This window comes from Melanaphis sacchari, unplaced genomic scaffold (assembly GCF_002803265.2).
Source record: "Melanaphis sacchari strain LSU unplaced genomic scaffold, SCAv2.0 Contig50_pilon_pilon, whole genome shotgun sequence".
Classification (NCBI taxonomy): domain Eukaryota; kingdom Metazoa; phylum Arthropoda; class Insecta; order Hemiptera; family Aphididae; genus Melanaphis; species Melanaphis sacchari.
The window spans coordinates 266,522-280,941 of NW_020271344.1; the positions used below are offsets into that span (position 1 = coordinate 266,522).

General features: G+C 27.6%; 1 protein-coding gene across 2 annotated transcripts in view; it reads right to left on the bottom strand.

Moving 5' to 3' along the window:
* Positions 1-4,718: 4,718 nt before the first annotated feature.
* The window catches only part of LOC112599339, a 47,940-nt gene continuing 38,238 nt past the window's right edge, over positions 4,719-14,420 (bottom strand). For both annotated transcript variants that reach the window (XM_025346206.1, XM_025346205.1), the window contains exons 2-5: positions 7,726-7,866; positions 6,599-6,961; positions 5,315-5,445; positions 4,719-5,031 (exon numbers count right to left, since the gene is read on the bottom strand). In XM_025346206.1, coding sequence (XP_025201991.1) covers positions 4,839-5,031; positions 5,315-5,445; positions 6,599-6,961; positions 7,726-7,866 — 828 coding nt within the window. In that variant the 3' untranslated portion in view covers positions 4,719-4,838. The remainder of the gene's footprint in view (positions 5,032-5,314; positions 5,446-6,598; positions 6,962-7,725; positions 7,867-14,420) is intronic.

A 14,420-nucleotide genomic window follows, 5' to 3' on the forward strand; every position in this document is an offset into this window, starting at 1 on the left:
TTTAAGTTCGATAAAAACTAATTTTAAAACGTATCAAATTTATTGTATACAATTATAAATAATATTTATTTTCGTACCTATTGAGAGTTATAAAACAAAATTTATTATTACATATAAGAAAATTCTGAAAATTACGGTTATATAACATATAAAAATACGTTGTCCAAATAAGAAAATAAAAACCCATAACTGCGTGCATAATAATAAAACATTATAAAAACATGTAAATACCAAATGCGTAACTATTTAATGAATATAATATACCTAAAATATAACATATTTATTTAAATATTCAAGTATTATCTAGGTACTGATTCTTTAAATTAATGTATTTTATATTATTGTATAATTATAATATTAAAATACGAAATTTATTAATATTAATTTATAAAATTTATTTAAAATAAAAATTATTGTGTCAATAAAAATATAAGTTTTATTATGTATATTTAAATTTCCCATAAATACATAACAAAAATAGTTATGTATTTTATATAAGCAATGTTTATTTTAAGGCGTGTGATATACTATAACCACGTAAACGAGTATAGTTAGTAGCTCGAAGAACTAAAAAACTAACTACCACTACCTATGCAACGAAATAAAACAATATTTTTCTCCGTAGTGTTAAAAAATATAAAATTTATTGTGATCCTAAAATATTTATCATCACATTCACGAAAATTAAAAAAAAATATTTAATTCCATATTATGCCCACTTATTTAACAGATAGCAACGTATTAAAAAACGCTAATAATTTGTATTAATTGTAAATATCGTAAAAATATATTACATAAATGGTAAGATACAATTTGAAACAATCTCTTTTAACTAATTGGTAAATAATGTGTTAATAGATTTGAAGTAATATTATAAGCTAGTATAATAATATTTTTTTTATCAATCAATTTATTATATTATAAAACGATTAAATCATGTAGGTACAAAAAGTAAATTTATGTTTGTATAATATTAACTAGACACACTACACACCATAAGAATAAATTATTTAATAAAACCGTGTTTCTTTAATTTACTATAATACAATTCTGATTTTAAAATTGGAAATCCCTAATCCTTATTGTAAACATTTTAATTTTAAATTATTTACTTAATACTTTATAACTTTACAAAAATAGATGGGGGTATTTATTATTATTATTTTTATTTGTTTAAAAGAATATTTAAAATGTATGTTTATAATAGCACAATAAAATATTATTATTTATTAAGAACGGTTTTTATTCAAATTAAATTGATATTTTGTTCTCAGTGTTTGCACTAATAAAATATGTAGTTTACTATTATGATTAGTATGGATTTCATTAAAAATACTAGATAAGTGTAATACTGTAATATTACACAATTTAGATAATTCTTACGTAATGCGTATTTATATAATTTTGTACATATCAATCATATTAAATAAAACAGCTGGTATTGTACTGAATACTTTTTAATAACAATTTAATATTTTGTCATCAAATTCAAATTAACGCAATGACCATTGTTAGGTCATTAAATACCTCATTTTTAATAAGAATGAATATTTAATTTATGCATAGTAATAAAGAATTATACGTCTTATCCTGAATACCTACAATAATTTGTGTGTATTAACTATTAACCATGATACAAAAGTATTATAATTAAATGTAATATTTTGTATTTTAATTTTATCGTTTCGTGACAAAGTTAATATAAAAATCAAAAACTTTTTCTTAACGATTATCTAACTAAATGTTATATTGTAAGTCGACAGATGCATGATTTTTTTTTTAATCTATTTAAACAGATTTTTTAAATGGCATTAAAATTAAAAAATTAATAATAATAATTAATTATTCAATTACACATTATCACAAAAACAAAAATAAATATTTGTGAAGTATTTTCTTGATGTTTATACGATACAGAAAATCATTAATGTTGACTGTTGTATAAATATGTTTATAATATATAAATATATAAAAAATAAAAAAACTTAAAAAGTTAGTTTTTATGCAATTTAAAATAAACATTTGTGATACAATTATCTTTGATGGATAAATGAGAATGTTTCTTTTAATCTTTATTAAAAAATTATAATAAATTGCTTTTAAATACTTATTTTATATTAAAAAGTACAAACTTTTAAAATGTAAAATTAACAATTTGTACTGCGCTATTACCTAATGGAAAATCTTTTCTCTAAATGATAAAATAACTTTACTCGTTGTTTCATTTTAAGCAATTTATAAATTTGTGAGTAATGTACTTACTTACTATACCTTTTAGTATAATATTAAATGACAAATTCATTAAAAATAGTACTTGAATAACTCTATTTATTATTATAAAAATGATAAAATGCATGACTTTTTGTAACTTAAGAATAATATTAAATATTTATCCTTTAGACAGTTTTTACGACTTTTTTCCTACCTATGTTAAAAAAGTAAGTATATAGTTATAACCATATTAAATTCGTGGAACATAAATAATTGTTTTTAAAAACTTATTTTTAACCTCTTTAATGATATATTATGCGATACCCATCATACTTTAAGCAAGTATCATTATAAACGCTAAATTACAAAAACTTTATCATTAAAATATGTTATTAACTTTATTATTTACCTACATATTTTCAAGTAAAATTTTACTAAGAAAGACATTTTTTTTTTCATTATAGCAATACAAATAAATTTAAGCCTACAACAAGTTTATCCCAAAATTGTATTATTACGCTTAACTGCTCAATTCAATACGGATTTAACCAATCAATAATTAGCGACTATTAAAAAGTATATTTTTATTTTGCTATACTTTAACATAACAAGCGTATCCGGAGGGTTATTGGATTTCAGAATTACCATAAGTTTAATACATTCCAGTAGATTTTTCTTTTGTACCCGGAAGCCATGAACATTTTCGTATGATGAGCAGGAAAACTGAGCATTTTTACGACTTAGTCGTCGTAAAGATAAGAGTTTATATTTTCACATATACTACTTAATTCAATAAAATACAAAAATTGAGATTTAATAACATCTTTATCTTTAAAATTCACTCAAATTATAGATAGGTACAAATAATAATACCAATCTAAGTTCAAAAATATCTAAGAGGAATCTATGTAAGTTAATTTAGCATTAGGCGAATAAATATAAGTATTACATTAGTACATTACAATGGAAATCATTATTAAATCAATTAGTACGCCTCAAAGATCCCGTATCGCCCTATTATTATCTATCTTTGTGAAAAATCAATATATCAAAATGTGATCATTTTTTTTTTAGCAATAATAATTTATTAAAATTGTATGCCATTCGTTTGAATTTTCTTATAGATTACTAATGTTGAGAAAATTATATTTAAATATTATATGTTATAATGACGTACATATCGGGTTTATCACAGAGATATTTTTGGTAATACGTGACTTATGATAAAAGACTATATGTTTTATATATGTCTAGTATCTTTAAATGGTATAAACACTATAAACAGTAAACAAGCGCATATAATATTTTATATACTTTTATGTATATCATACAGTTTATACCAACTATTACGTGTAATGTAATATAAATAGATATAGTATTGTATTATTGTTGTAAAATATATTTTACAGGTAATTGTACTTACATATTAGTTATATTAGCTTAACACATTCAATTCGTTTTCATTTCACATATAATTAAAATGAAAACATCCTTTGATTTAATTAATTTACGTTAACTCCCCTATAGTCCCCTAAACCTGCAATCGTCCTCAATAATATATTACAGTAGATTTATATAAAATATATCTATTATAAACGAACATATGAAACCCGCCCACACAGTCTATTTATTTTGCATAACGTATGTACGTACATATATCATACGGATTACGGAGTGATCTATTTAACAGGCTACACTCATTTTCACACATCAATTTCTGTATTTTTGAATTTAATGTTCTATATAATTTAAAATATTTATAGAACTATATGTACACTAGTATAATACTACATTTTTACAAAAAACTGATTAATTATAAATAAAAATTTAAAATAAATACATAATTCTAATACAAAAACTATTTATTCAATATTTGTGGATAATATTTCGTAAATACATCAACAAAGAATTGTTCTTCTGATTGTGAAGTTAAAAAATATACAAAACCTCTGTATGATAAAAAATAATGTAAATTTAATTTTTTTTGTCAAAATGTAATATTAAGTAAATTTGTAATTTCTTAAATTACCTAAAAACATTCTTTTTTTTTCGAAAACGAAAAAATAGACTTTATAATTAATAAATATTGTAATTATTTAAATAGAATATTGATCATTCTATAGTACATGGTACCTACCTCAAATAATGTACAAGTTCCGTAAACGGTGATGGTTATATTTACTTATATGGAACGACATGATGTACGAGAATATAGTATAAATAGATATATTATGTTTACAATTTATGAACGTCGTCTATAACCGTGTATAATTGTGTATATCCAGGATGATTCATCAAACATGTCTTCCAAACTTGTTACTTGTTAGTTGTTAGTTTGTATAGTTGTATCAATACAAAAACAGAACCACGTTTAATGGCATAAAAAAAATATAAATACTTAAAATAACGACGGTCTTTAATATTATGCTTAGGAATTCCAAAAATAAGAAATTTTATAAATTCATTACTAAAAGTAATATGAAAGAGACGATGAGCATGTTTAGTGAATCATCCCTGTTTACATAGAGTGAATCTTAAAGGGACGGAAATATTGCTCATTTAAATCGTCAAATCCTCCAAGTATCCCCTTATAATGGATAATATATTGAATTCGTCAATAACGACGTTTAAAACGTAAGCGTATTTATTTTGACCACATGACGGTTTTTCGAGTTGGGCACGGCGTTTAGAGCCCACACCTGCAGATAATTCGCGTTGTCCGTGAAAATCTTCGTGACCGCCGGTAACAATTTGTACGACTGCAACAGCACCTTATGGTTCTCTGCTGCGATGGGTGGGCCGCCAGCGATCAAACTCAATCTATACATAAGTATAAAATAATACACGCATTAAATCGAATAATTAATTTGTCTTAAGAAATTCTACATATATCTTATAGAAAATGTAGAATATCGGGAAACTTGTTCCTGTCCAGGAAATTTGTACCGCAATTATAATCAAATTATGTCTCATAATAATAATATATGCCTTATATTATTCAATTTCACATTTGATATTATAATTATTAAAATTGATAACTACAATGGAGAGTCCCACATATCGTATTTTAATATACGAATAGATGATATTGTTAAATATTCACCTGACAGCCACGAAATCTCTGGTATACACATAGTTTAGACCACCCTGTATGTCAGCGTACAGTCCGCTCGAAACGCCCAGCTTGACGCCTTCCCAGCGCACTCGCAATCCAACCGGAAGCACATCACCGTTCTGCAACGAAGAAAATAATTTTCTATGTAAGTTTCAAACCGTTTCGACAACGATAGTGGTGACCAAAGTTACTACATTTCCGTAAGAATTAAACACGAAGACGCCGCATGTGATGGGCTGTGCGCGGTAATAAAACGAAGACACCACGTGGATATTATGTAGACACTATTAAAAGGGGAAAAAATAGTTATTGTCTTATATAAGACAGTATAATTACGAATGGGTTGTAATTTTAATTAAACGCGCGCCGCGTAAATACAGTGTGGCGTCTTGTTGTAATAATCATACCCGTATATTTACGCAATTTATTGTAGGTAAGTAGGTTTAGACGGTTAAAACGATCGAACAAAGGATATGAAAGTAGGTATTATGTTGTTAAACGAATAAAGCGATAGAACTGGAATAACATTTCAGGGGAGGGCTTACTTTTTAATATATAACAGAATATTGCTATCTTAACTATTTATTGTCTGATTTGTTTTAAATACACATTTTATTAACAATAGTAGTAATAAAAGTCTGTTTAATTTTAAAATAAATAAATAACTTTAAAACAATTGAATTATTTTTATTTATTTTTTATTAATGAAAATGAGTTAAAAATTTCATTGTTGTAAATTCCTTTTTAAATATGATCCAAAGCTAAACAAAACCTTCATTTATATTTTGAACCTCGTTTTATTTGACACATATAGCCGATAAACTTTCTTTTAACTGTTGACGAAATTATATATAATACCATAGACATTATACTGTATAAAATATTTTTGGAAAATACTTTAAATTGTTTAATGTTTAATCAATGGTAATTGTCTATTGTGGCTACCTGTAGGCTGTAAAAATGTATATACATTTATATGAATAGATTACGACGCCTATTTTTTCGAGTCTTCCAAAATAATATCAATATAGGTATCCTGCTATGCGTATATTATTATTGTCCTTTGTTATGCATGAATTCCAAAATATAACTTTTGAAGACAATCATTCTAGGCTTCACTAAATAATTATTTTAAACAAGTAAACGATAAAAATATGACAAAAGTAAGCCGTCCTCCCACAAATTCCATACTTCCGCATATGGCGATTACCCATTTTTCCGTCATAGCAGTGTAGACGAATATAATAATATTAGGCGATCAGGCATTTATACTTTTACGCTAGGCGTGACTTTAGAGGTAAGATTCCGAAGATCCTTGAACGAAGCCGTGTACAAGTCATGCGAGTGCGTTGACGTCAAGTACACAGATGACTGTAGCTTAGAGACAGCGATACATTCTGCAGGAACGTCTGGGTAGACATCTGGTCTGCGGTAGTCCTGTATGACTGCGGCACCGTAATTCTGGGAGTGCAATGCGACCATGTACCAAATGTTTCGGTCCGGGTCCAATACCGCGATACGTCCGCTGTGTGTGTCACCTATATACACCCTCGTCTCACCTTTGAACGGTCTCGCATCCACCACCAGCATGGCTAGTCCTGATCCGTTGAGTCCACCTAGTTCTACTAATTGGATCTATGTGACAACAATAACAATCTGATAATATAATAATATTATGAGGGTAAATTAGCTAACAGAAAGATTTATGGTATTCTTACAGCCTAATTACCTAATTAACATAATTTGTTTTTCTTACGTTTTCATAAAATTCATCAGAAAAAGCCACTAAAAACACAAAAACGCTATAGTATTTTAAACACGCCCGTTTTTTATACCTGTATCGAATTTGGTACTTTTGTCACAATTTAAAATATGAAACTTATGCTGATTATTTATAATATCATCATCAAACAAATAGCATTTTATTTTGAACAAAAACATTCAGCATTTCGTGGTTAAAATATTAGTAATATTATTTTTAATTCATAAAAATATTAAATTTTCAATCTATTTTCTCTCACTACTTAGAATCGTTTTTGTGTTTTATAAGCTGATTATATATATATATATATAAAATATATATAACAACTGATTTTTAAATAGTTTTGTTTTAGTGTAATTTGAATTTTTATATATTGACATTAGGCGTGCTATTGAAAATATTAAAAGACTGTCTAAATAATGTTATATTAGTTTTAATATGATTTATATTTGGTCATATAATGTTGTTTGATTGTTTAATAAAAATAAAATAATATTAATCTAATATAGGCTTTTGAAAACATCCACCCAATTTTATTTATGTACGTCCCAGCAATATTAATCTGACGAATAATATAATCGACCCAATTAACTGTGACATCGTAATAATATTTGCAATGTATATAGTATATACGTACACATTTGTAAGTCTTTAGGTCATAAATGATAATTTTCGGTTGACAGTTGTCGTATCCGCTATCCAGCACGTACAGGTGCCCTCTAAATTTATCCAAGTCGACGGCAACAGCTGATTGAACACGGCGACAGTCGTAGAGTTTCTGTTTTAGCGGGAAATACAAAACAGTTTGATCAGTCATTGCCGGACAAGATGTTAGAATGAAAATTCTCTCACTCTCTCGCGCCCACCAACCATATAATTCTATTTATCCCCGAGCGTGTATATAATATTATACAATATGTTGCATTCAAACGCAATAGGAAATTAAAACGAGATATCATATTATTACATTTTATACCCACACGTTTACGTTTGATGTTTGAGTATATTATGGCTATGCATAATATTTCAGTAAATTAGCTGTAAATACGTTAAATAGAGGTAGTGTTCGGGTACGGTGGTAGATGAACTCTGGTTCGAGCATCAGTAGAGTTTATTGAAACATTTTTCTTCGAATTCACAAACTGAATTAAATTCTGCACACAAAGGTTCTTAATTAAATATTCACCTCGAGCGTTATTCTATATCTGTACGCAATAATAATGTACCACAAGTGTATATTTATATATATAAACATATTTTAATAAGTTTCCATTGAGTGTGCTAATAAAATACATATCGGTACACATAGCTGATGTGTATATCGTATTTTCACACATCTGTATAGAGCTTTAATGACGACGATGAATAATAATAATAATAATAATATTCATATTACGATATTAGTCTAAACGGAAAATATTATATATATTTCACTGAAAACGTCTCGAAGCGCTTATAGCGGATGTTATTATTTTTTATTTGTGGGACATCAACCAAATATTATAGCATCACATTATTAGATTATATAACTCATTTTAATACCATTTTTACATGAGTTATTGCCGCTATTGGTCTTAATATTAAAATAAATTTATCACTAGTATAATAATTACTTATAGCACGATATTTTTTAACGTTCTTAACTCTGCAAATAAAAAGCGGAGATTTTTTCACAAAAATGAATTCAATATTTTGAAGTTGATTAATGAGGTTTAAAGCAAATTAACATTTATTATAAATGAAAAATAAAGTTGAAACAAGTATTACTATCGGTCTTTAATGAACATAGTAATAAATTAATTTTGAAAATTCTTATCGAAATATTTAAAAGGATTACTATACACAGCCAATAATACACTAATACAGTAATAAATATATAAATAAATAGAGATTACTACTTCAGGATCAAGTCCTAAAGGATATATTCGATGTTCTTGAAAATTGTTTTACATTTTAATTAATAAACTTGTTTGATTTAAATACATCATACTATATATTATTATGATTTAACGAAGATTTTTTAGATTTCAAAATAAATTTTAAAAAAACACACACCCAGCCAAATTGATTTGGTAAGATAATTACACACAATATCTGACGCAATATTGACGATTTTATCGTTTATTGTTTTATACGTATATATGCCTATGCAAGTGTGTCCGTGATCATCATTATAGAAATGTTATTGTGTTTATAGGGCCGGGTCATGGACACCGAGAGTAACATCTGTCTCGTGACAGACATCGAAGGTCGATATGTGTATATAATGTGGCCCGGAGGATGCGAATATTATAGTCCTGAGAGCAAGTATACACATTATTTATTTGTAAGTATGTACAGTGTACACAGTGTACGTAGGTAGACCGTAGGGCGTAGGTTATAATATAGGGACACTACACTATCGCCTAGACTCGAATAGAAGAACAGAAAAAAGCTGAGAAAGAAGGAAAAAATATTGTAGAAAACTAGTTTAGTTTTTCCCTGATGTGATCAATGAGTTTATAATATATATTATAAATATAATATAGGTATGTAAGCGAATGACGAGAGCGTTAGGTTTATTATTTATATTTATACTTTTTTTTTTTATTGATATACGATTATTGTATTATTGCGGTCGCAAAATACAAACGTTCCTGAAATCATTTTGGTCGGTTTGGTCTTTTATCATTTCGTCATAATTACAATAGACGTCGTCATGAGAATCGATTCTAAAAATATACACAACAAACCCATTTAAATAATATAATATATTATTCTATTTCTATACAAATCAAACATCGAGCGAAAGGTGCGCGCATCGTGAAAACGTCACACCGCAAAATAATAACTAAAATAGTAATAATAATAATCGAACTATATACTACTTTCTCACAGATAGCAATATGCCCTTCGAACTCGAACAGCGTGCTTTATATAATAAATATATACATGTATATATATATATATATATGTGCAATGTGCACAATACACGTCTCATCTATTATATAGGTTATAATAATAATTGGGTAGATCCCGTCGAAAGATACGGAAAGTGTACAGTCGTTGGTGTGGCTTATTTTCAGACGAATAATATAAAATAATCACGAACTCTATGCTATGATAATACCTTTGTATCAGAATTCGGAAACGCGCTTATTCGTCGCTCTCATTCATTCAAAAATAATAATTTTTGATCCAACTCTCGGACTCCCAATTTTAATAATTAAATTTAGTAATAAAAATATGATAGAACAATAGCGTAATTTCAGTTTTTACAAGAGAGAAAAATTATAACTAACCCCCCTAATAAAAAAAAAAAATCAATGTTTCACCTGCTTGTAACCTTTTTAATTTTGATTTAAGGGAGCATGATCTTCCCATTGGTCAAAAAATGTACTATAAATACATGAACTTTGATATTTTTAAGTTTAGGTAGTAAGTAGAATATGTATAAATATTGTTGAAAAATAATTCTATCTATGCATTGAATACAATTAAAGTATTCGTAATAATAACACCATAATATTATATTACATAAGTCATAACTAAATAACTATCATATCTAACTAATCTATAAAAAAAATAATTTAAAATGGTACCTACGTAAATAAAAAAAAATCATCTTCAAGTATTAAATAAATAATATCTAAATCCCTATAGTGAATCGTGCCAATCTCACAAACAGCCCGCCAGTAGAGTTGTTTTAAAACTAAAAGAAAGTAAATATCCCACTTTTTCATCATACCACCAAATGACATTGATAAAAATATGCTGTAATACTTTTTCACCGTCAAGGATATAAAAATAAGACAACGATAAGGCATTCGTCTCTCAAACGTTCTACCATCCAATTTCTGCAAATAATATAATAGGTACCTTTAAATCATTGGAAAAAACTTAAAAAGCTGTTGTTCTCCAAAGTCTAGGCAGAGCAAATACCGAACAAATAAATATAATATATTTAACCACTGACATCATATCTCAACTAATTCTCGATGTAACAATTTTTCAAAAACTGCATTCTTTTTATGAAGTTGCTTAGTTTATACCGTTGCATACTCGCGTGTTATTGAACTATGGTAGTTTAGGTAAGAAAGAAGTAAAGAAATATTTAAATATTTTTTTAATGAATATCTAAAGAGTGTACAAAACTCTGCCTAAATATTAAATCATAATAATGTGTTACGTAAGATTTAATTTTACGTAAAATTAATGTTTAAATGAAAATATGGTAAAGAACAAATCATGAATTACGTTTAACGATATATACATTATACAAAAGATATAAACAAATATATCTTATAAGTTATAACTAACGATGAAGATCATTTGCAGCATTCTTAATAAATTAGTTGATTAGTCTGCCATATCTCCAATGATAATAATGAAATAATATAACAAGAATGTAACAGTAATAAAAAATATATAATGTAGACCGTCATTTTGTTTGTTAATGTTTGTATATTTTAAACGAGACACAATACCGCTGCCGACGTCAAATGTGTTGTGTGCAAGTTTAAATTTGTGCCTACTACCTACGTAAATGTGAAAGTATTTAAGACCATTTTCGGACACCACGCGTATTTATATACACATTATATATATTATGTACAGTATAGTTATAGGTATAAGTGTATAACGGAATAGAATTGAAATCGTTTCTTAACGTGTTTGTCGTATGGTCGGAGCACAACGTCGTAATACGTAATAATAATAATAATAATAACACACAAGTACGAACACAAACGAATACAAAACGCGAAGAATATATAATAAAATATAATGGTTGAAGGAAAAAAACAGCGAAAACCGTTTGCGTCTCGGGCATAGCAGAGGTTAAATCCAAAAAAGGAAACGAACTGTGGCGGCAGTGGCAGTTGTGCGCGTTATACTACTTTAGCTCTCCCCCGACCCTGGCTCATACACAAACATATATATATATATATATATATATATATATATATATATATATATGATGTGTATACTATGTAGTTAAAACAACGTTTCGCGAGCATTTTAACTTCGTCGCCGTTTTTACAACGCACAAACGCACGCATACAAACACACAGAAAGCACACGCGGGGGGTGAAACTCGAGTTTGCGAAATTTTCCAGACCAATCGATTTCGGTGCGGTTAACGCTCGCACGCCGCGAATTCGCCCCTACCCAGTTAGTGCGGGTGGTAGGTATTTATATATATGGCAGGTAAATATATACGTATATAATGTAATATACGCACGCAATATAGCGATTGCAGTGTTGCACGTGCGTCGTCACTGAGGCGGATGAATAATATAATAATGATTGGCGGAGTTGAGCGCGTATATTATTATTATAAGGGGCGAACTACAACGCTCGTTTGCCGAAAAATTCGTTTCTCTCGAGTAATGACGACCGTGTACAATCTACCAAATGCAAATCGCCGTGTTAATGTTTTTTTTCATATTGATACGTATTAAATATCAATCACAGGCCGATTCGATTTTTTAATATATTACAAATTTAAAATCACCTCCAATGCCACTTTAAATATTTGACACCATTTTTGATTCTATCCCTCCTATTGCAGAATAATTAAATAATAATAATCCCACTATTATGTATGCATTTATTTATTAATAGCCATTAAGCACGAATTTAAAAAAAATATTAATGAAATAAAATTAAAATATTTTTAAAATTTATGCTTTAGAAATTAAATGGTTTTAAAAATCTTGTAACATATAAGAAGTTTCTACTAAAAAAACACACCTAAATAATTTTATCTTGTAAGCTAACACCCCTTCCCTTTATTTCTTATACTGACCTTAAGTGCTATGTATATCGAGGATCTGTTTAAATCCAATAATTCTACTCGATAGGTTTAACTTACATATTGTTTCACGTTTACATTGCCAGAACATTTTTTTATACTAGGCATATATAATGCGAGAAAACGGGTATCATTGCTATAAAAAATATTGTTTTAATTATGTGAATTCATATTTGATGCGAAAATAATTTCGACTGTTAAAAGAAAATTTTATGTATAATAAATTATATAATCCTCTCTAATTTTTAACTAATGTATAATATGTTGTTATAATTGAATAATATAATAAAAAGAACATAAACACTACACGTTATAATAATATATTATTGTGGCCAAGCGTAGTATACCAAGTAGGTACATAACCCAAAAATATCGATTTTTTTCCGCTTCCCTATAAACAGTGGTATTAAATTTGTATTGAAGAGCCAACTGCCAAGTTACGTAAGCCACAACGCATGTATGCTCAACAAAAACATTTACATTTTATTCGTCTTCCCCCACACATTATAGTTAAACCAAATCTAACTATTTTTTATCAATAAAGAAAAAAAAACTAAACCCATCTTAAGTACAGCAAACAAATATTTTGTCTTGTGCTTTCCCATGGTGTATTTTACTTAATATTTAGTTAACCTACCTATATAATTATTATTTTCAAGTTTTTTTTTATTTATTATACAATATAATAAAACAGTATGTATTTAATTATATAATATCGAATTTATATTTTATATTAATTTATTATTAAAACATGTTAAATATGAAGAAAAATCAAATTATTGTACATTATAATCAATATAGTACTTATTATGTATTAGTATAATCTTATATTTTATTTAAAAAACGGATACATAATACGAGTACATGTGACGATAATAGTTAATGAAACAGTATTATTATTGTATATTATACTATATTATATTAAAATATATTTCTTTATTTAGTACACGTTTATATTATTATGGGGGCCGATTATTGACGACGAGGAAGTGGTCGGACGGTGACGACTGAATGACCCGAGGCGATCGCACGGGGATAGAAAAGTCGTCCGCCCGCGTGTTATTACGATTGCAATAACGACCGTTAAAAATGACTTAACTTTTAACCCGTTAACGACCTTGCGTGCGGCGTCGCGTTCGCATAATATACACTGTGGAGACGCTGTAAACGAACTTATATGAGAGAAAGAGAGAGATCAAATAGAAAAAGTGACGGAAAAAAGTCTCGAGTGGCTGATATATCACAGATATAATAATAATACAGTGTAATAATGAATATCAATTTAGACGCTCGCGCTGTTCGTTAGGTACCTATTAAATGCAACATGTATACAGAGTGTTCTCGTCAATAACTTATGTTGTCAGACTTGTGTTTTTTCGAATTATAATATAACTTTTACCATCACTTTTATAATTTTTTTAGCGCGTACTCGCGGTTAAAATGTACTAAAACTGTAGCGTCTGCCGGGAAAATTGTAATAACACTCGAACGTGCCCAAGTGCGTACTCAGATTTTATAGAATGACCAAATGTGAATTA